The sequence below is a fragment of the Haemaphysalis longicornis genome, unplaced genomic scaffold (genome assembly GCF_048455015.1).
Source record: "Haemaphysalis longicornis isolate Haplotype H1 unplaced genomic scaffold, Haemaphysalis longicornis Haplotype H1 scaffold_10, whole genome shotgun sequence".
NCBI lineage: Eukaryota > Metazoa > Arthropoda > Arachnida > Ixodida > Ixodidae > Haemaphysalis > Haemaphysalis longicornis.
This window is the reverse complement of record NW_027526204.1, coordinates 109,243,447-109,266,798: the sequence shown is the minus strand read 5'-3', so window position 1 is coordinate 109,266,798 and position 23,352 is coordinate 109,243,447. Positions and strand designations below refer to the sequence as shown.

Below are 23,352 nucleotides of genomic sequence, written 5' to 3'. Positions count from 1 at the left end.
CACTATCATCATCAGTCATAAGCGGCTGCCGATGAAAACAAGCGTATTTCCTTAAATGCTAGTGCTGTACTATGATTACACTTATCAATAAGCAGGGCGGTAGTCACTACATCGTAGTTCTAGCAGATTGACGCGCGAAGAGCCAACGTTTAATTTTGACCTGCCCCAGTAAAGCATCGACGAAAAGCCAGCGAAACAGCCTTTCTTTTGCAAAGCCAAACACTCGTTTCATTGGGCAAAACTGCAGAAGTTTTCGTCGTACCTTGTGTCGGCATCCTATTCACAAACCTTCCCTGAATCGCAGGCGAGCGGTGCGACAGGTGTGCCAACAACTACTACGGGGAGCCCAACGTGCCGGGTGGGTCGTGCCGGCGCTGCGAGTGCAGCGGCAACGTGGACGAGACGCAGCCAGGCAACTGCGACTCGCGCACGGGCGTCTGCCTGCGCTGTCTGTACAACACTGAGGGCCCCCACTGCGAGCGCTGCAAGCCAGGGCACTACGGGGACGCCTCGCGCCAGCAGTGCCTCGAGTGTGTCTGCAACCTCCTGGGCCTCGACCAGAGTCAGGGATACTGTGACCCTGTCACGGGTAAGCCATTGTCCCGTAGACATCCCGTAGACATCCTACAGACATCCTGTGGATGTTCTGTAGGCATCTCATAGACATTTCATAGATGTACTATTATGAGCAATATGAAAGGGAACACAGGAGCGCATAGAAAGCACCCTCAGACCCAGCCATGCGTGATACGCAGTGGCTGCCGTCGGAAACAAAGTGGAAATGGGGACGCTGTTCTAACAACTGTTCCCATTCCCGCCATGCGTCTTATCGGCTGTCGGACGATAGCACATTGTCAGCAAAATGACATAAGCTGCTGTTTTGTAGAAATCCCAGCCTGGTGGGAGTGCCAACAGTGAGTGGAAGAGCGTCCTCCTTTCCCCCTTTGTTTTTCACAGCACCATCCACGTATCGCTCCGAGTCTGTTTCGAGGCTGTTTGCCACACATTCCTGTGTTCCCTTTCATTTTGCTCATAATAGTACATCCCCTAGACGTCCTGTAGATGTCTTAAAGACATCTCGTAGGCATCCCATAGATGTCCTGTAGTCGTCTTGTGATTATGCTGTTGTGGTCTTTTATTCTTTTAGGCACGGCCATACCACTTCTGCACTTGCAAAGCTTTTGTAACTAATAACTGCCAAAATGAAAGCAGGTGGACTACTCACTGTCCCATGGCTGCATAGCAAAAATACCTTGCCCAGCTGCCTGGATCATTTGTCAAAGAATCTGAAAGCATAGGTTGAATACAATTCACCTATGGATTCACATTTAAAGGTAGGTTACCTGCTGGCCCTTGTGCCGTGAAGCTCACAAATGACTGGACTCGCACATTACAGTAGACTCTTCATAAACCTCTTGAACCTTAGTTAATTCGATTTCCTTGCTCCATTCAACAAAACCTGGCTGTCTGAGTGGGGCCTAAAGGTGCAACGTACTTTGACTCTGGTTAATTTGATTTCCTCACCAATCTTAGCACGCTTTGAGGTCCCACATGAGTTGAATTAACAGGAGTCAACTGTATTGTCGTTTCTTACTGCATAATGGATACGGTATCAGGTAACCAAAGAGATGTAGCTTAGTAGAACACACTGTTGGGCAACTTGGTGCATATTTCGTAAAACTTTCAACAAGGACAACAGAAAGAGGACAAACAAGTGCTTGTTTGTCGTCTTTCTGTCATCCTTGTTGAATCGCGCTGTATGTTTTAACCAAAGAAAAGTCAGCGTGGCCTGCACAGCGGCTGATCGTGTCCCTTCCCTCCCCACGCAGGCCAGTGCCCGTGCCTGCCCAACGTGGAGGGGAAATCGTGCGACCGCTGTGCCCCCAACTACTGGAAGATCGCCAGCGGGGAAGGCTGCGAGGCGTGCGACTGCGACCCCCTGGGCTCGTACGAGCCCAAATGCAACGAGTTCGACGGCCAGTGCCCGTGCAAGCCGGGCCACGGCGGCCGACAGTGCAACCAGTGCCAGGACCTACACTGGGGCGACCCCCGCGTCCGCTGCTACCGTGAGTTTTTCCCACTTCAGAGTGCGGTGCCAGGAGTACTAGGACTGCACACTTGCAGCCACACTAATCTGGGATGCAACACGGTGGCTGTAGTTGTGCGTGCATGACCCTCACGGAGGCAGATTTGAAAAATGCAGAACATTTTTGTTTCTACTCAATCCTGACTGTTGTGAGGTCGTGGGAAAGTTTGCTCTTTATCACTACCGTAAAATCCCGAGCAAGCGCCCCCCCTGTGGTAACAGATAATTTGAGGAATTTTTGAGGGGGGCCCTTGCTCGGTCATCGACCGAAATTCAAAATGGCGGCGTATTATCCCGAGCAAGCGCCCCCCTCCCCCAATACCTATCCCGCGAAAGCGGCGAAAGTTTTTACGGTAGCGGACCGGAACTCAATATGGACGCAAAACACTCGCTGAGAAAAGAAATAACTTTATTTCCACCTCTTGATGTATTGCGACGATGCTGCGAAGTTCCCGAGCTTCAGGTTGTCCGCGATTTTTCTGGCCTCTTCAGCCAACAGCCTGTTGCTGACGGCACGACCGGCGCTCCTCTCACTCTCGAAAAATTCAAAAAGAGCGTCGTCTAGTTCTTCACTGAATACAGGCGCACCGTTGCTTAGCTTCCGTTGTGCCTTTCCTTTTCCGTAGCTGCGCTGTAGTACGGTTTCAAAGTTCTTGTCCCATTCGCGCACTCTCTTCCGGTCGATCCCGAAATGCCGCGCAGTCGCGTGCACGTTTCTGCCGGTTTGTCGATGCCATTCTACAACCTCAACCTTTTTTTTCACTGTGTACGAATGCATCCTTCTGGCTTACGTCCCGCACACGTGGGACGGTCCACACGTTTTTCGATAATGGCAAATTGCGACTGACAGCAGCTATGCTGGCTCCGGCTGGCTCACGTTACGGCCAGCTTCGGCTTCGGTCGTGTGCTGGCTACGCATGGGGAACGGATACTGCACGAGACATACGTAAGCCCAAACAGTTTATTTTTCCAAAAAATTGCATCATTCTATAATTTAACATGCAAATATTTAGCAAAAAAAGAAAAGAAAATACTAAACAACTAGGTAAGAGGTTTTGTGAAAATGGGTGAAGCGCCGGAAAAGGTTAAAAAAAGGCAGGGGGCGCTTGCTTGGGATTTGGCGCAAATTTCAAATCACTCGAGAATGGAGGGGGGGCGCTTGTCCGGGTAGGGGCGCTTGCTCGGGATTTTACGGTACTCTGTGTTGTGGTTTGGGAAATTTTCGCATGTGTCATGTCTTCTGTTCACTTTGTGAAAGTAGTATGGTGCACTGCTCTGTGATACGGCATTGACAGGTGATGGGGCACTGGAGAGAATTACAAACATTGCAAAATTCTGGATTAAAAAATTACAAAATTCCAGAATGTTCAGTCTGTTTTCCAGTTTACTTGGCTAATTTTAATTACATTTTTTTTAACAAGAAAATAGCACTTGTAAGCGCCGTTTCTGCGGCACCACCCTTCCCAACAGCATGGTGACATTGACTTTGATGGCAGAGTCCCAAGTAGAAAGGGTACCTTTTTGCAAGATAATTATTAACCTGCGCAAACTGTGCATGAGCAAATGTGAGGTCGTTATTAGGGATGGGCGAATATAGATTTCGAGGTTCGAAGCGAATTCGAAGCGAATAGTGATTCGGTCGAATAATTTCGAATCGAATAGTTCGAATAGTACACATTGCAAATCACAAAGACAAATGAGCAACTTGTGACCTGACTAATGTACACATTTAGGCACAGCATTGTGTAAAACTATTACCAGTTGAACATTTATTGCAAAATCTTACACACAGCTTTCCTTTGCTGTATTCACAAGTTTTCATGAAGAAATGACTGTTGCGCCACATGCTCTAGGTGCAGCAGTTTCCGCCGGCTGCTCATTCACAAGTTTAAGCGCCGCCTAGAAGCTCCGCTAAAAAAAGAAGTATTGTAGCCACTAGTATCCTCGGCCGTAGCCAAGCAAAGCGCAAGTGGCTGGCCGCCATTTTGAATAGGCTCGCTTAGTGCGGCGTACTTCCGCGCTGTGCGAGCCTATTCAAAATGGCGGCATGCCTATTCAAAATGGCGGCCTGTACAAGTCTGATGGCTTGGTGCCGCTATGTTCGGAGTGGTGTCGTTTTAGTGCCGCCTTTTTTTTTTTTAACTTAAGTGTGCTGGCGGCCGAGAGCTTCGTCGAACCTCTAGGCAAGGCAGCAACTCGGCAGTGCCGGCACTGATAATAGAAATGTCCGCGTCGGTGGGTCTTGAGCCAAGCCTGGGGTAACTCTCGGAAAGCTTGACCGAAAAGCTTGGCTTTTAGCTGCCTATTCGGGAGCATCGAATAATTCGAAAATATCGAATACCCGCATTCGGATCGAAGCGAATAACGAATAGAGAGCTATTCGATCGAATATTCGACAATACCGAATATTCGCCCATCCCTAGTCGTTATTACATAGGTTAACATTGAAATGTTGAAGGTTTTTATTGCATTAGTCTGCAATATGGAAACCAACATAATACCGCCGTGGTAGTTTTGCGAGTTGCCCACAAAGGGTGTTTTGGTGTCTTCTGCTCTCCTAATCTCTGCGAATGAGCCACACAGGGGAGCGACGAATAATAGTTCAACAAATTCCGTCCAGTTTCAGTTCTGGGGACCTCACTGTTCAGTCTTCTCACTTACTCTCGCACAGGGGCGGATCCAGGCTTTTTCTGAGAGGGGGGTCAGCTCCTATCAGTGATGATGATGATGATGATGAGCAGGAGGAGGAGGAGGAGGAGCGTTATTTATTCACTGAAATTTCGGGAAAGCAAAAACACAAGGAATACAACGAGTCATCAATTCACCTTTTTCTGAGATCTGAGTGGTCATCTTCTCGGAGGTTTAAATTTAAAAATTAAGGGAGGAGTCAGGACATCCGGACCCCCCCTGTGGATCTGCCAATGCTCTCGCACCCCGCTCTTCTTTTCCCGACAGCGTGCGAGTGCAACGTTCCCGGAGCCGCCACCACCCAGTGCCAGCGCAACAACGGCAGCTGCGTCTGCATCGACGGGGTCGCCGGCGAACGCTGCGAGCAGTGCGCACGTGGTTTCACTGGGAGGGCACCCTACTGCAAGTCGTGCGGCGAGTGCTTTGACAACTGGGACCGCATCATACGGGAACTGCGCGGTACGTTTGGGTGGGAAGGGAACCACCATCTGCGAAAGACGAGGAGGAGAAAACGGGCGTGCAATTTTATGTATTACAGTGAAGCTGTCTACGGCTGGGATCCAGCCGATCTTCCAGTGACAGACCGAGTGTGGGCCAACAATTTTCAGCGTGCAGAAAAAAATTAATTAAAAAATTTAAAACAAGGTCCTAGGGCCTGTGTATTTTTATACGGCCTATATCGCCCCTGAATAACTGTTTTTACAGCAGTTCACTCTATTTAAGGGGGGACATGGCTCTTAAATTTATTTCTTTTAATTTTTAAGTAAACTCCGTGAAACTTGTCAGACTCACTGCTTCTCCCCCACTGATTTCAAATATGAGATTATTTTTTAGTTCATCAATTAGTTCCCGAGATATTTAGAAGTAATTAACAATTTTTGAAGGAACAATAGACAAAACAGTGTTGGTCATAAAACTGTAATATTTACATTTTTCAGCACTATGAACCCCGGTGAGTGCAATAAAAGAAGCAGTTTTTTTGATGCATCGCTTGGAACTAATTTTACAGTTCATAAACCTCGGTGTTTGAAATGGGCCCTCAAAATGGTTCCTTGCCACTGGTGCCACCAAGGTTTAATGAGCTGTAAAATTAGTTCCAAGTTGCATCAAAAAAACTGATTCTCTTATTGCACTCACCAGGGTTCATAGTGCTGGAAAATGTAAAGATTACAGTTTTATGACCAACACTGTCTTGTCTATTGTTCCTCCAAAAATTGTTAATTACTTCTAATTATCTCGGGAACTAATTGATGAGCTAAAAAAATAATGTCATATTTGAAATCAGTGGGGGAGAAGCAGTGAGTCTGACAAGTTTCACGGAGTTTACTTGAAAAATAAAAAAAGTTTTTTTAAGAGCAGTGTCCCCCCTTAATGCGAAGCCGACTTTGGGGGGGATCGGTGTGAGCGTGGTCTTTGTAAGCTGGTCTTCCCATGCCGTGTGCTGCACAGCAAAGCATGGTCATCTGTGGAGATAGCATGGTTACAGCCCTAATTTATATTCCTCGTCACCACGTGCGATGTTTCTCTCCCCCCGTAACAATGCACAATGCTGTGCACTCTTTGGTGGCCACCTGTGCAGCGCACTAGAGACATCGCTGTCGCCACCCACCAATCGCGTCAGTGTCTTTCGTCTGTTACGTAGTGCTGTCCTTACGATTCAACATAGCAAATTCCATGATATAGCTTAGCCCCAACACAGCGAATCCCGCCAGAGCACTCGCTTCGTTGGACGTTCTATTTTTTATTTATTTATTGAATACTGCCAGTTTGAGAGCCAGGCCTTGGGCAGGGTGGGATTACATGTTTACATTCACATGGACGCAATGGTTAACTGGGTACATATTAATACAACACAGAAGAACTAACACGACACTCGTTGACAACATTTGTCAAAGAGAAATAGAAAACAAAAGAAAACGCAACAGAGAAAGCGCATGCCTACCTGCACAGAATTTTACGCGCATGACACTTATCGTGCCACTGCAGAAGAGTGAGCCGATAACAACTCTTTGCAATTAGAAAACCACGGCACGATGACAAAAATTGCTATACAAGGAATAACTTAAAAAAAAAAAAAATGTACTCGGAGAAAAATGTTTACACATTGCTGAAAAAAAAAAATGGCAACAATGTTCACATAAAAGACAACACGATACACGCACAACTGTTTTGAAAGGCACTGTTTACAGATAAGAAACCACTATGGCACAGAGAACATGAAAGTCAGAAGCAGCGATTAGCACACAGCAGTATTACAGTGCAGAAGGGCTCTGAATTTTTCGAGTGATCTTGCGTAATTACGCATTGTGCAGTTTCAAGCGCTTCTTCTTGTTTAATGTTACTCACTTTGAGTTGTGGTGCATAATTGCACATTACGAAATTCGCACACCCTTGTTTGCAGAGGAGACGCAGAACATGATCAACTCGGCCCGCCAGATCAAGCAGCAGGGCACAACGGGCGTGTACACCCGTGAGTTCCAGGAGATGGAGGAGCGGCTGCACGAGGTGGAGGAGATTCTCAGCGGGGCGAACATCACGGGACTGGACCTCATGGACCGCCAGTCGCTGATCGAGGAGATACGGTCAGCCCTTTCTTCCAAACTGCTCACAATGTTTACGGTATTGGCAAACAAGACACCATTTCGTGGCGCTGTGTCAAGACGCGAAAAATGTAAACGCGTAGCTCGAATTGCCTGCTGTGACTGTTTTCATTCCTGTAATCTTCCCTCTTTTTGGCCTGGACATCTCACAAGCGTAGTCACTCTGTGCTGAAATGTTCTTAGTGGCAAGTGCTGCTCTATTGCAGACTATTTGTGGACACTTTTATGTAGATGGACTAGCTGGTGTTTCTTTAAGGAGTGGTCAAAAGAAGATCATGTGAGCAAACCCATCTTTTGCTTATTGTAGTTTTGAAAATGAAGTTTTTGTTTGGTTATAATTATTTACGTAATTACGTTTCTTTGCATCCAAACGAATGTTCTCTTTTTTTTTTTTTTTTTTTTTTGTCTCCATTGTAAATTTCGGACACCTGTTGGGACTTCTGAAACAAATTGCACGAGAAATCGCATTAACAAGGGTTTGTTACTAATGAGAGTCATCCGTAGTTACACAGTTGAGGAGAACAAGGCACAAATGCCTCAGCTGTCTCCTCATAGGGAGAGGGATGCCATGACTCCTTGTTCTTTCCTCTTTACCAGGGGATGATTCCAATCGCTCGTGGTAATCATTCTTAGATTTCCTGGTTTTCTGGCTCGAACAGTATCTCCAGCACTTACCGTAGCCAATACTTTCATCCTGTAAGTGTTAAGATTGTCCCTTTGATTGCGAAATTCCCCCCCTCTCTCCCTCACAGGCGCAACCTGACCGAGAGCCAGATGCAGCTGGAGGAGATTGGCGACCGGTCGGCCAATGTGACGCAGCGCTCCTTCGATGTCAACCTCAAGCTGGTTGCTCTGCACGAGCGAGCACAGAAGCTGGGCAAGGACGCCAAGGCCCTGAGGGAGAACACCACCGCTTTGCAGGAGGCCAACGTGGAAGGTACCGGGGGGGAGCACTGTGTCAGCTGGTTCCTTGACTTGGATTGGCTTTTTCTAAATCATCGATGGTGATGATGATGAAAGGGTGGTTCACTCTGCTAAGCCCTTGAGACAAATGGGGCATACAAAAGCATTGGTATGCTTCGCAAAGCTCTCGTAAACCCACCTGCCTCACTTTATTGTTGTTGTTATTATTATTATTATTTGTCAGTTCTGATTTTTTGGCGGGGCATAAATGTTCTCAAGTTTTTTGCACAATGCCTAAGTAAGCTTGCTAGTGGCAGGTTGAGCGCATCAGGAAATGTTTTCACCACAGCTGGCCAATTGTTGAGTGCCTTCCCCTTTTTTGGGGGGCTCTGCCACTTTTGCCAGCACATGAGGCTTTCAATGCACGGTCGCTATTAATATGGTCTTACATTAACTTCTGATACGCACATTTGGTGACGCTCAGAACTGCACACAGATTGGTGCAGCAGCAGCCGCGGTTGTTCACTTATCTGTGTTTAATTTGGCGGGGCCCAAAACAGCAGGCATCTTTAATTTGTTGGTAGGCCTGCCTAGGACAACTGATTAATTGCTACTTCTTCATGGATGCTGCATAGGGGCAAAGCGAACATTACCGTTTCTTCTCAATATAATTTATATTCATGTGTTTTTCCTGTGCAAATCTTTTCCTGAAAGTGTGAACACTGTGCATGCTTATGGTCTGTTCATGTAAACTATAGTGTTCTTTCTGACAGAGAACCGAGATGTATTTCTCAAGTTGGAAGTTCCTTTCATGTTATTCCTACGCATCCTACTAAAAACTAGAAAATGTTCACCTTCCTTTTTACAAGGAAACTGATTTCTGATGTCAGAAGGAATTTGACCGTCTTTTGTGCCTAGAAGGAGTGAAAAACAATCCAACAGCTCCCTTGCACAGAATAGACCTTCGTGATCACACAGACATGATAATTTTGTGGAGTTTTTGCTAAGTAATCAATCAATCTTGACGCGACTTGGTGAAGGTGTTGTGACTCAAGAAGTATAGAATGTATCAAACCAAATGCAGTTTTGTTATTAGGATGGCTAACCACATGAATGCTCTTAATTTGATTAAATCTGGTCTAGAAATCAAACAACCCTTTTACTCGCCATGACGTCCAACCGTCAAGCCGTCCTACAAAATGTACTTGTGGCACTCTGCGGCAGTGTAGTTCCCTTGGGGAGCGTCGCTGCACGCTCCTTTTCCTTTCATTTCAAAGTGCGTGCTGTCCACATGGGTGTGGAAGAATATAAAATTAAAGGTGTGCGAGTGAGTGTGCACATGGAAGAATTTCCCCAAAAAAGTGTTTTTAGGTATCACTTTTATCTTGATTTGCACAGTTTTTCGTCTGAAAATTTTGTACGGAGAACAGTACCAGGTATTTATAAAAGCCACGGAGACACGATTTCAGCAAAAAAATAACAATTTACCTATTATCAAAAACACATCAAAAACTGAACAAGCCAATAAAGTTTCGTCACAATTGGTTGGTAAGCAAAAAAAAAAAAAAAACGTTTCTAAGACCAGCGTGCCCCCTCTATTTAGGTGCCCTGAACATCACCCGGGAGGCCCAGAAGCGGTCGCAGCAGGCCAGCGGCCGCGTGCAGGGGGCGCAGGAGGACATCCAAAAGTCCAGCACCATGCGCCGGTTGACCGAGCGCATGCTGGAGAGCGCCGCCAGCCGCTACAACGCCACCTACCTCGAGAACGAGAACGCCCTGCGCAAGCTGCAGCAGGAGGTGATTGAGCAACGGGGGCTCAGGTGCCCACTAGGCTGCCCGATCGGAGCACTGTCACGTTGCCTGCACCTGTACTTTTCGCTCGTTTTCACCATTTCGAAGCATTCACGTTAAAAACCATTAGCATTATGAACAAAAACGTACCATGATTCGAGCCATGGGTGTTGTGTGCTTTTCTACTAAAAATGTAGGGTTGGAGTCTCGAAACAGATGTTTGGCACTAGAGAACTTAGGCTGCGTTTAACAACTTCAGCGACAGGTAAAAAGAATACCTTTCTCGCTTGAAAGACGCAATTCATTGCTGTAATTGTCTTGCGTGCTTGGAAAAAATTTCCCTGTGAACTGTTTAATTTTGCAGGAGTGTGCAAAACGCATTATTTGTTCTGCACACCCAAAAGCTGCAACTTGGTGGTACAAATATTCTTGGTTGTTAAAGCATGTTAGGCTTACAAAGGACTTGTCTTAGCTTGTGCTAGCTTTGTGCTGCATCTATATAAAGATTTTGTGTCGAGATAAAGATTTGTGCCCTCGTACATCCATCCCAAATATGCATGTACATGTGCAAAGAGATGTATTTATGAAATCCCATTACGCCAGCGAGTTCAGTTCAAACTAACATATCGCAAGCTGAAAACCAGCCAGAACCACCATGCAGCGCCAAGACCAAATGGCAGTAATGTGTACCCGGAGGTATTCCGACACACATGCTAGCTAGTACAAGAAGTGAGATGTGCAAATTTAATGCGAAAGTTTACTACTGGGTAGCAATTAAGTGCATTACAAGCAGTAGTGGCAGTAACACAGCGGGATTATTACCTATTTTAACACGAAAGTGTTTTATGTCGGCATAACAAAGATTTCACTGACATCATATTCGTCACGGAAATGACATCAGTACACCTTTGCCAAAGCGACCAGCCAGCAGGGCGTCGCTCGCCAAGCACACCCACAAGACAGCCGCCGACCCGCAAATTATGCTCACCTGCACATTTCGCTGCACATTTCCATTTCGTGTTTTACTGATTCTATGACAGAGAAATCAACGACAGTTTTTTGATGGGTGGTTTTTTCTCTGTTCTTTCGTATCATCACTGCGTTCGTCAAGACGGGAACGCATTGATTCATACTAATCATTTATGCACCTCCCAAACGCAGGTCGCTGATCTGGAAGACCAGATCTCTGATGTGAACGAGCTGGTGTGCTTCAAGCGAGGAACTGTGGACCGCTGCGACCCCATCTGCGGCGGTGCGGGCTGCAACCACTGTGGCGGTCTGGGCTGCGACGAAGGCGCAGTCACCGGGGCCAACACCACACTGACCATGGCCGTTGACGCCAACCAGATCCTGGTCGACAAGGAGGCAGAGGCTCGACAGCTCTTTGGAGCGGTGAGGGACTTGAGAAAGAGGGACTGGTTTACTTTGTGCGGAGCGTTATATGCACTGCTGTATATTGTACCGGAACTTCTGGCGTACTGTGTCATTCAAAAATATGAGTATAAAAAAAATCTAGCCCTGTCATGACATCAAGCATACCCTGAGAAGGATTGAAGCGACACAAACGAGTCCTCAGAACCTCTCCACCCATTTTCCGTCTACCCTTGTAACAAAGTACCGTATTTTCGCGCGTATACCCCGCACTAAATATGCGAACATTTCAGTGGCAAAGTAGAGGTGCAGATAATAGGCGAGGTGTTCCCTTTAGTGCCGCTTCACAGCAATGCGCGTTGTGCCTTGAAGCTCCTACGCAGAAACACTGACTAAGCCTTCCATGGCAGCAATTGTGCGAAATATAGAAGGACAAGGAAGAAAAAACAAGGACGGGCGCTCTCTTAACAACTGAATTTTACACTTTTCCTGTCTACATATGGTATGTGATGTGTTGCTCGAGCAAGTAGCTTTGGTGCAGCCTTTCGTGTATCAAATGTGCGGGCAATATGCGAGATTTTTTTTTTGTCTTTTCCGGCAGGCTGAAAGTGGGGGTGCAGGGGCGGGTTATACGCGCGGAAATACGGTAGTCGGGAGGCTCAAAATACACATTCGAAGAAACGGCTGCTAAAGTTTTTGGAGCTGTTCGTATTTCCCGAAGTGTGTAAGCAAAAATGCTCATTACGCCTTCCGACAGGCGCAGCTTCACTTAAAATAAAGCCGTACTTTTGTAAAAGCTTTGCCGTTTTCTGCATGTAAAGGAGTTTTCATAAGCTGTGAATTCCCCCTTCCCCTCTCTCTCTCTTTTGGGTGCTTATGGTGTAACCTGGTTGAAGCGCGGGCTGCATCAAAAAAAGTTTTATTAATGCAATGTTGCAAGTAAAATGTTGACGAGCCGTTTAGCACCAAGCCTTCAGCCTTATGCGAAAGATTGATACGAGGAGGCCAGGTAACTTCCCATGCATTGTGGGGAGGTGCTGCGGTTCATTTGCCGTAACGTGGGTGCTTGTCTACGACTGTGAGGTCGCTTGTGAAGTGCCGTCAGCAGGCCCACCGGACGTTCGTTGCAATTGCGCTTGCAGGTTGGCTCGGCCGAGAAGGAGTCGCAGAGGGCCCTGGAGGAAGCGAAGAGGGCCTTTGAGCGGTCGCAGATGGCCAAGAACCAGTCGGAAGACGTCACCACTGACCTGCAGGACCTGCTGGACCGCATCGACAAGTTCCTCAGCGGGGCGAGGGCGCGGCCCGCAGAGATCAGGGTGCTGGCTGAAGAGGTGCAGTGCTGGCAGCATGGTTTTTTTAAAGATGATGTTTTTCTTGGGCTGCTTAAACCCGGAAATTTTGGTCTGTCTGTATGTCTGTCTCTCTACCCCAATTCAGCCACCTGGCCAAAGTTAAAGGAATTCTGAAAAGAGAAGTTTATATAGGCAGAACATTTCCAAACCACCATATCTGGAAACCTGCTTAATGCCTGTCAACTTTGTTATGCATGTTGATTACGCATATTTATTATGCAAATATTACGCAAATTTGATGCAAGAACATCAATGCACAACTGATATTGGCAGTGTTCTTTTAGTTGAAAATAAATGTGTGCTTGGTATTCGTGAGAACGAGTAAGAAATGTGCATTGAAAACAATATTTTGACCCAAAAATTAAAAAAAAAAAGCACGGGACAGGCCTGGTTCTCACGGCGTCATTCCAAGTAACGAAAAGTTCTTATAAATGAGGCTCGAGCAGTGGAGCACAGGAAAATTGAATTGAATTGAATTGAAAGCACACCTCTAGCGTGTTTATCATAGGAGGAGTGAGGCAGGAGGGGAACAGATTGAGGGGTGGGCAGGAGAGAGAGGATATAGGCATTTACGCGGTAAGGATGGCAGAAGACTTGTCTTTTGATGACATTTGCAACAAAGTGAGTAGATATGCGGGGCCGACTTTTCTAGGTGCCCTTAGCAGGCATCCATACCTAGCTGTTGATTTAACTGCTGCGCAGCCCTTCTTTCATGGCTTAAATGCTTGTGCACCAACAATCATGGCGTGTGTGGCCTGATGAGCTAGTAAGTGCAAAGTTTATAGAAGCGTAAAAGTCGTTAGTTGCGGGTGCCTTCTCAAGTGTAGTAAAAAGTAAAGTGTAATGGACTGTATGTGGATAAATTCTGCGTTGGGGCCAGGTGTATGCATTCTGTGGCAGAAGCACAGGTCTGAAACCTGAAGACCTGTGTTTCTGTTTCGAGGCCAGAGCTCGATATAAGTGACAAAGCGACATTTACTGAACGCAACCAAAATACGCGATGCAATGTGCGTGACCCTGCTGGAAAAAAAAAACTACTTTTTTTGTTCTTTTTTTGTTGGTTGGTTGAGGGGTTGCTTGAAGTTCTACAACAACGTCAACCAACCCTTTTGTTTTCAAGTATGATAACTGGCAAACCCTGTCCGACAGCAGCTTTGTTGGCCACCCAATGGCGAATGGTTTGTTCTCATGCTCGCAGTGCATTGCCCTGTCCATCTCGCTGGAACCGGAGCAAATCCGGGAGCTTGCCCGTGAGATCAACGACACGATAGCCAGCCTGACGGACATCGACGCCATCTTGAGGGAGACCGGCCCCGACCTCAGCCTCGCCAAGGACCTCAAGGCACGCGCTGACCTGGCCAGGTAGGCTGCCGTGGCAAGACAAGTGGGTCGCATTGCCGTGGGTGCCTCGTGTCCAAGAGGCAAGAGCGTGTGTGTGTGCGATTGCCGGCAAGGTGTACTGTCGTGAGCAGTAGAAAGTTCTGGCGTCAGGGCATGCAGGTTGCGTTCACCTGTTTTCACAACATTCTGCTTGCCAAGGCGTGGACACACAATAGTGTGGTGCTTGTTCGCTTACCTTTTGGCAAGGCTTCGCTTTGTGGTATGCTTTACTCTAATGTGTGTGTGCTTGCATTCTATGTGGACCTCGAAGGAGGAGAAGGCGTTGTTGGTGGTGCATTATTTTCTTTTAAGTGTGGGGCACTTTAGGCGCTCGCCTTGTTGTCGTAGCTTGCTCGCTGGACCCAAGTAGAGCCCCACACGGCGTTCCGTCGTAGTGGCTGTCGTTGCGGCGTAACCCAGAGGCTTTGAAAGCCAAGCCGTTTATATAGTCATAAGCGTTCAAAACTCGTGAACCACTGGCGCTTGTCATACATCTTTCCATTGTTTAGCGCAAAGAAAACTGCAGGTATATTTGAGGCAAAATACACGTAATTTACCGGCAGTGCCCGCTTTAGTTAAGAATGCTCCTAGGGTTGTTTTTTACGATAGTACGCGTAAAAAAGTGGCAGTGCAACACAGGCACGTGCACGAGGAAAAGCAAGCACAAAGAGAACAGAGCTTCCGCTGGCGCAGTTTCAGGCTGGGGGCGCGCGAGCACTGCGAAGGTGGGAAATTATTTGAATTGCTTTGGGTGGTAGCAGTGGGCGGATAACGGCGCTGCAGCCCATTATGGTGAACCACTGCTCTGCACTTGCAACAGCTTTCACCTTGAGTGGAACGGCTCTTCTCCTCTTTCCTCCCGTTCCCAGGACCAAGGCGAACAAGATCCTGGACACGGCCAAGGAGGTCCTGCAGAACCTGGACGATGCAGCTGAGGCCCAGGGCAAGGCCAAGCAGGCCATCGACCAGGCCCGGGAGCACATCAACACCGCAGAGGAGGACCTGGCGCAGGCACGGCCGTCTCTCTCGTTCTCTGAGATCTCATCTTCTTCTAAGGAGCCCACTCACTGCAAACATCACGTCTCTGGCCTGTGGTTTATCTCGGGGGGAACTTCACCTGATCACGTTCGTGTGGGACATGCTAATTTGTGACCCACGTACATGAAAACCACCCTGCTCCAATACAAAACACTTCACAGATCCATGAAAACATTCCTAACAGCCTAGTTTGGTATTTCAGGCATATATCACTTCTCTACTCTACTCTCGCGTGCTAGGCAGTTAGCTCCATCTGGTGCAGACTGAATAAAATGTGTTTCTCGTTTTTTTTTTTTATTTCAGTAGAAAGGGGATTTCCACAGCTATCCTGCATCACGCTCTTGATATAAAAATAAAGTTTTGTTCTATTCTATTCTATTGGTAGAAGAAGAGGTTCCTGTAGGGTTAGGCCTCGCTACGTTTTACACCACATGATTGTGAGACACTTGTAAGAATATGCGGTTGCTTATCTATTGAAATTCGGAAATGTTCTTGTCTTCACCAACAGTCTGTGGTAAAATATTTTGGCCTCGCTCCTGCGAGTGATAGTACAATTTCTTTGCAGTGCGGGAAAGTGATCATCCTTGCACAACTCTTTGGAACGTCGGTTTTATTGTCAAGCCGCTTCAATTTAGACGAGTAATGCAATTAACCTGAAATTTGCTTCTGCCTAGCAGCCAGACTTTTTTGTGTGTGTTTGTCATCCTTTTTACTAGGAAGGTTGATGCAGGTTGGCTTGATGTACAACCTCCCTGTAAGCAAAAACGTGATCCTGTGCCTCTTTACACTTTTTTTTTTTGTGCAAGTTCATATGCATGCAAATGTTTGGTAAAGCACTGTAGTACATGTCAGATTAGGCCAAAGTTCAGCCTAAGTGCAGCCACAGCAACTCTGCAAGCCAGTGCATGCTACATTAATGTGATAGCAATAGCTGAGCCATACATCGTTTTGTATGGCCTCCTAATTATCTATCCCCTGATGAGGTCATTGAGTAAAAGCACTGCTGACAAAGTGGTGCTGAACAGACCGTGTCACAATAACACTTCAACTTTATTCATATGGCACAGATTGAAGACGCCGCGTACAAGGCCCAAGGAGTGGCGAACCGCTCACTGGACGAAGTTGGGGGGCTGCAAGACCGTCTGGCCGAGCTGAAGAAGAAGTACACGCAGAACAACCTGGACGCCCGCAAAGCCGTAGTCGAAGCCAAGGGGGCCGACCGTCTCGCCGGCCAGGCGCACAACGTACGATCCATTCATCTCCTGTCAAGTCGCCGAACATTTTTGCGAAAGCTTTTACGCATTTTCGATGTTGAACATGGCAGCCGCATTAAAGTATTTACAAAGGTCAACGCGTGATATAAATTGCATCGCTGTTTGTCTTGCCTGACAGGAAGCCGAGGACCTGGAGGCGGAGTACACGCGAGTCGCAGCCGAGCTTGGAGGCAAATCCACAGCCAGCGGAGACATGAAGGACAGGGCTGAGAAGCTGCGCGAGCGCGCTCGCAAGCTGGCCGAGTCTGTCAACTCGAAGACTCAGCTTCTCCAAGGTAAGTCCACCTACAACAAGACGTCTCGGGAACCAAGTGCACTCAGTTGTTTCAAAAGCGGCGATTACGTTTCGCATCTTTCAGCCTCTGAAATGGTATTACAATATACACCCCGAAAAGAGATAGGGAGATGAGTCCAGTTGGTGTGAAGTCGTTTGAGTGATGTAGGAAGTTAGATAGGAGGGGTTACAACGCAGCTGTTACAACGCAACTGTTATGTACAACAGTTGCATAGTAAACATTGTAAGTTTACAACGCAACTGTTGTAATCTTACAATGGGCTTTCTCTGCACAAAAGTTTCATGATTCCCAGCTCTTTCGCACGAAAGTACGTGTGTGATCCTATGTTGGCTGTGTTTTTCACAGGCATGGAGGACGAGTTTGACGAAAACGAGAAGCGGCTGACGGACTACTCCGAGATCTTGGAGATGCTGAACCGGGAGATGACGGGGTACTTGGAGCACATCGACAAGCGCTCCACCTACTACCGCCAGTGCCAGAATTAACTCCTCCCCTCTGTTTCCCAGGAGGCAGTAGGGCGAGACGGCGTTTAGTCTCTCTCAGGACGGTCCCTCAGAGGGGATGCAGCCGAAAAGAAAGTTTGGCAAGTGTCGTAAGAGCTGTACAACGATGGAGTTCTCAGTTGCGCTTACTTTAACAACAGAAGTGGTTCAGAGTTGCATATTGTCAGGACAGCTGCACAAATGATTTGTGGCGTTGCCTTAGATCTAAGCTCACCCCTCTTGTCTGGACCTTCTCGAGGAAGAGTGAACGTCGGCGCTACTGCCCATTCTTCGCAATACGAGTGTAACAGCAACGGCGGTTGCTACGAGCATGCTGGGATTGCAGAAGGGCTGACCAAACCGGTGACTGCCCTCGTGGATTGCTTTATGCTTAGGTGACAGCGGGCGGTTTGCTGAAGCATTTGTGCAGACTTTGACTGGCTGCGTCAGCTGTGCAAATTGTTGTAGTGCGCGGATGTTGTAGTGACCTATGTCACGATAAAAATGACCAGCTGTTACAATGTGCATTCACAAAAGAAGCAACAGCACTGCCATTTAACAAAGGAAGTTATAAGCCAAGCTGGATATAATTGAGCACAAAAAATAGGTATGCACTGATAATTTTTGAGCACTGATAATTGTATTGTGAGAGGGAAGCGAGTGTTGTTAAAAGTGCCGAAAGGTGTCCCGTGCCATAAGTCACGCAAGTTAAGAGTGTACATTGCTACGTGAAAGCATTTAACCTTGCAATTACTCATGGGTTTACAGCTTAGCTGTTTAACTTTTATGTACTCACTGCCAATGAGCCAATCGGTCTTCTCACAGCCGTTTCGTTGAAACCTCCCGTGCTGCCTGCTAAGCACGAAGCAACCAGAAGCCAGTCACCTCATCGTCATTAAATTGTATTTAATAAAGTGAACGAATTCACATAATCAAAACGCATTTTTGTATAACCATGCAACCATCGTGGCAAAATCAAATGAAAGAAGAAAAAAAAACTTATCATGTATTGTTGACGCTTCAAGTGTTGTACTCAGTGGTGCGTAGTGCAGAGAGCCCTGGTGTTCGAAGGCATGCTTTTATGCTGAACAATACGAGGAGCCAACCAGGGTTTCAGTTCAGAGTTGTACCGGAACAGTGCAATTTTGTTTCTCATTGTACGTGTTTTGTTTTGTGAGGAAAGGGGGTGTTGGCGTTATATGGCATTGCGTAGCAAAACCCACGAGTCTTCTCAACTTGATCGTGAGTTTAGTTCCTCTAAAAATTAAGAACCTTTTTTTTTGCATTTAAAACCAAGCTTAGTGCTGTAACAACGACCTCACAGGGTTTATCGCTGAAAGCACAGTCTTTAGAGGAATTTTATTCCCTTTGTGATGAATGGCACAGCGGCCACCACCCCCTCCCCCCACTGACTTCTTTACGGTGCTAGTGCCAAGTAGTGTACTTAGTAGACTTCTTTTTTGTGCTTAGGTCTCTCAGAATATATAGCAATGCAGAGCCAAATGTACTTGTGAGCTTTTCCTTCACCCTCTAGGGCTCAGCCGTGATTCGCCAGTTCCACTGCCAATGACATGCAAGACACACTGTTCGGCGTGCGTTTTGTCCAATGTGCCCACACGCGCACGTGCGTGTGCGATGTTCGTGCGGGTGCGGACTGAAGAACCCTCCGCCAAGGCCTTGTATTTAATGCTCGCTTAACTAGTGTTCTCACGCGCGTCCATTTTGAGCATTTTGTATGCCACAGTTTTTTGTTTTCGTGTTTAGATAAATGTATGCCATATTTTTGAGAAAGAAGTGACGTCCGAGTAAAGAGAGCAAATGGTTCCGTACGAGCGCTGCAACGACAGGGTGAGCTTTCGCTGCCACTACTGCTCAACACTGGTGTACTGGTCACAGAGTGCCTTTTGTTGGTCGGCCATATTTGTTGGAATAAAATTGTGTGCCATAATCGTGTTCAATCTGTGCTTGGCCGTATGGGACTCACATGGGCTTGCCGCATAAGAAATGACGCTATCCCCACACCCTACGAGCATGAATTTCGTTCATGTGTTTAGGCTGGTAGTGAAACGGGGCCTTGTCTTGCCCAGCGGAGGCTGTCTTGTGATTAATCCTTGTACTGAGTCACAAACAGCACAGGAACAGGACGATAGGAAGATAACACAAACACGGCGCTGATTTTGTGTGATCTTCCTATCGTCCTGTTACTGCACTGTTTGTAACTCAGTTATGTGCCAACTGGCCCGTCTACAATCCGTCTTGTAATCTTCGTACTTTGTTAGTTTGTAATCTTCGTACTTTGTTAGTTTTTATTACTTTCGTAACTTCATGTTTTCTATGTCAATGTAAACCTGTTACACTAGATTTTGACTGCACCCGACGACCGATTGAATTGGATGGTACAAATGTCCGCAGAATCGAGCAGTTCGAAAAAGCACTCGCATCTTGTAAGACAGTTCCAGCAAAGAACTACACTACGCAGTCTGAAATATTGGCTGGCAACTATATTAAGGTTGCATGCAACTTGCGTGAGTCAACCTTGGAGGGAAAAAAAGAAAGTATGGCGTTCAAGGCTAAAGAATGCCAGGATGCCACGCACTGTCTGCATATGCTTATCTGGCATCAACCCCTCCAGAAGTTGATTGACTGATCCATTATGCTGAGTTTCTTCACTAATTAGGCATTGTCATGTTTTAGAAGGGGCACGCAAGTTTTGAATGGGCACTTACAGTTTTAGATCTTTCCCTGTGGTGGAGTAAATACTGAATGGCTTGAAGATTGCCTTGTGGGGGGGTCCTGCATGACCTAGTTACAGCAATTATTGATCGTTATGATGGCATTCTATTGCAGTTAAACTTCTCAGCGAGCTCAGTAGCTTCTGGTAGCTCACTCTGCTCCATTCTGGCTAACTTCTATTTCAAAATACTAAAAATGTTTAAATTTTGCGTAATGTCAGTTGTGGCCACAGTAATTGTGACATTATAGGAGAAATGCTAAAACAGAGTAACATGGAGTCAACAGAGTCTGTTGACTCATTGTTAACACCTAAGTGATACGATCAAACAGAACAGAGTCATATGTTTCTCGGCAGTATGGCTTTGGTCGGCAGATGCGAAGTGCACAAAAAAGATTCTGTAACATACAGGCATCACCAGGAAGTGGCTGGTGATCTGCCACTGCTTCACTTGCTGTGTAGTTCTTGCATTTTTGGGTTGAAATTGGCCTCGTTAGGCCGAAGCAGTCTTCTGAATGAAACAAACTTTTGTTTTGCCTTCATGGCTCCTATTTCATAAATATAGAGGTTGCAGTAACTGAAGCACCGGTACATAAAAGATATGAGAACCTGTTACAGCAAACGAATGATTGTGACAGTTTCCCATTCTGCCCCATTTAAATTATCTCGACACTGGGATCAGGAGCAGCGTTGTATTGCTTCGTGTGGAAGCCCACCTCGAGGTCCCTTCTGTGCTGCGAGTAACAGTAACAGTTGTGTAGACAGCTGCTGCTGTAGTCGAGAATTTCAGGGCAGTGCTACTGGTAGAATATGCCTAGCACACAACAAAGGTGTAAAATGAGAAAAGCATTTCTTGGGAGAATAATGTATTCTTGGAGCTTCAGCTTGAATGAAAAATACAGGACGTGGGAAGAAGAAAACATGCGCACAATGCTGACTATCACCTGAGTTAACTAACAAAAAAGGGGAGCACATGTACATGAAACATTGCACAACATTGGCCCAGCATCTGAGATCGGTTAACAGGGTAATTGCTAAGAAGGTTCATTTCTTTCTCCGTTGAAGCTACAGAAGCTGTGCTGACACACGTGCGGGCTTTCCTGCTGACAGCCATCGCCTCGACGACTTCACGTGTGAGGCGATTGTGTTTTTGTAGCGTGAGCTACACGGGCCGAGGTTGAGCAGTTTCGCGTGGCCCCTGGAGAGCCGTGCTGCACATGTGCGAATACTAGCAGTGACGTCGCACGGCGCACAGAACGTTGCTCGCTGCCCCGGCGTCTCTCACGTACACACCCCACACACCCAGCGTCTTCGCCGACCTCCGTTCCGCATGTGGCGGCCCGGTCCACTTGATGATCATGCGAGGGGTGGCCGGGTGTGGAACCGATGGCTCGTGCGTCGCAGCAACACCAGCGTGCGCCTGTGGAACCAGCTTAGCTCTGGGGCGACTGGTGATGCTGCACCGGAGCCACTTGATAAATATACATGTGTCACATAACGCGTATGCCGTGTGTGTGTAATTGAAGCAGCAGTAAGTATGATAATCAAGATAATCCCAGACAACCAGGAAAGCTAAGAATAACCAGCTGAACCTCAGCTCGCGCTACGTATATCCTGGCATAGCCGAGCTAAGCCACTGCTAATTTTTTCCAAAGACCCTTGGCCTGGTGCGAACGCGCTTTTTACGATACAGGCATGAGGGAGGCAAGCTCCAAAAAAGGGGGAAAAGCGCATGACATTTGGGCGTCTGCGGGTACGCGGAGGGCGTTCATGCACTGCGTAGGTCTCGGCTAGTAAATGCTACGACTACAAGCCGTCCTGGGAGGCTTATCTTGTGCATTTTACAGCCGACAACATGGCAGAAGCGCGGTCCAACAACGCCATTGGTTATGTTTTACAGAACCGAAACCGAAACCGAAACTTGTGTGATTCCTTGGGCATCGTCCAATCACGGCGCCCCTCCTCCCAACGTCACAGCCTTAGTTGGTGCGGCCGCCGCAAACCGCGCATGGTAGTTTTTCTTCTTTCGCGCTTTGTAAAATAATTACCGATTTGTCAACCGGATAAACGATGAAAAGTGTGCTAATTTGAGCCAGTCTACGCAGTGCAAGCAAAAACGGGAGCTTGACAAATTCACTTCAGTGTCCCTTTAAAGCTTTAAAGTCCCTTTATTACCCAATTCCCCCCCAAAACGCTGCGTTACTCTATGACGTTACATCACATTGCATGCTGTGACGTCAATTTTGCCCCCTTGGCCACTGTGCTACGGCTTCGGCTGCTGTTGCGCTGTTGCCGTGTTGCCGCCACTGCCGCTGGACAGGTTCACGACTCGACAGGCTGCAGTGCATGAAACAGGCACCCGGGCACTGCTTTCTGCGGCCCGGTGCGCCGCTGTACTTCTTGGTTTAGCTCCCCTGACTTAATTGAAACGAATCCATCTTCCGCTGCACGATGGAGAGCTTGTCTGGAACCGTAGAAGTAAGTGATGTACCACTTACCTCCACTTTTGCCGCCAGCGATTCCAACGGTGCATGTGTTCCGTGTATAAAAACAAAAACCGCATCCATCGCCATGTCTCACGTGTGCTTTTGACAGCACGAGCAACAGTTTTGGCGTGACAGCGCGTGCATCGCGTGTAGTTTAAAAACTGGCAGGTGCATCGAGCACGTGCACGCATCGGGAAGAGCGCGGGTTTTGTGCTGTTGAAAATTTTACGCGATCGGTTGCATCACACGCCGGCAAAGTCGCCAGGTGCGCGTAGGCCTAGCAGTACTTTGTTTCGGCGCTTCCGAGTGAGCGCGCGGTGCAAAATTGTAACAGCCCGCGTGGTTAACGTTCGTTGTGGCGCGCTTGTCAAGTAAATACTTTGGCACTTTGTAGTTTGAATACGCGTTCAGGGTGCCTACAAGATTACCGATCGCGTTGCCACAGTCGGCGGCGTGTGATGTTTTTATCCGAACGTTTGTCTGTCGTCGGTTATCGTAAGTGGAGATTTGAAAACCTGCTCAGCCTAAACCTGTTCAGTTTAATATCTGGTGCATTCGTTTGCGTGACGAAAGAAAGACGAAAGAAACTTATTTCAGTAATGGAGACGCGAAAGTTTTTTGTTGTTGAGTTGTTTCGAAAGGATCAGTTGCCACAAATCGTTGACACCTGTTAAAAACGGCCCAGTAGAAAACTCCGACGACGCCTCAGGTAAACTTATTATTTACAGTTCTAAAACGTTCTTTCATGCCAGAAAGTAGTTGGCGTGTTCACACTCTGCTGTGAATTTTTTCTGACCCGAAGAACAGTGGCCAAAGGTTTAAATACTCAGTTCACAACTGAAAAGTTAATTGACATTTGGTTGAATTCCTTTGT

At 47.1% G+C, this 23,352-nt stretch overlaps 2 protein-coding genes across 10 annotated transcripts in view; both read left to right on the top strand.

Annotated features, from left to right (window-relative positions):
• The window catches only part of Lanb1 (laminin subunit beta-1), a 54,027-nt gene extending 34,818 nt beyond the window's left edge, over positions 1-19,209 (top strand). For all 4 annotated transcript variants that reach the window (XM_077690383.1, XM_077690384.1, XM_077690382.1 and 1 more), the window contains 13 exons: positions 305-589; positions 1,830-2,066; positions 5,042-5,233; positions 7,176-7,356; positions 8,127-8,311; positions 9,881-10,074; positions 11,230-11,460; positions 12,582-12,770; positions 13,990-14,153; positions 15,041-15,182; positions 16,277-16,453; positions 16,602-16,758; positions 17,125-19,209. In XM_077690383.1, the coding sequence (XP_077546509.1) occupies positions 305-589; positions 1,830-2,066; positions 5,042-5,233; positions 7,176-7,356; positions 8,127-8,311; positions 9,881-10,074; positions 11,230-11,460; positions 12,582-12,770; positions 13,990-14,153; positions 15,041-15,182; positions 16,277-16,453; positions 16,602-16,758; positions 17,125-17,264 (2,474 nt within the window). In that variant the 3' untranslated portion in view covers positions 17,265-19,209. The remainder of the gene's footprint in view (positions 1-304; positions 590-1,829; positions 2,067-5,041; positions 5,234-7,175; positions 7,357-8,126; positions 8,312-9,880; positions 10,075-11,229; positions 11,461-12,581; positions 12,771-13,989; positions 14,154-15,040; positions 15,183-16,276; positions 16,454-16,601; positions 16,759-17,124) is intronic.
• Positions 19,210-22,283: 3,074 nt separating this feature from the next.
• LOC144159099 (cellular tumor antigen p53-like) overlaps positions 22,284-23,352 on the top strand; it is a 58,387-nt gene continuing 57,318 nt past the window's right edge. For 4 of the 6 annotated variants that reach the window (XM_077690380.1, XM_077690376.1, XM_077690379.1 and 1 more), the window contains exon 1: positions 22,284-22,470. In XM_077690380.1, the coding sequence (XP_077546506.1) occupies positions 22,444-22,470 (27 nt within the window). In that variant the 5' untranslated portion in view covers positions 22,284-22,443. Of the gene's footprint in view, positions 22,471-22,535; positions 23,188-23,352 lie in introns of those variants that run through there. The other 2 variants (XM_077690377.1, XM_077690381.1) reach the window with 2 other exon arrangements.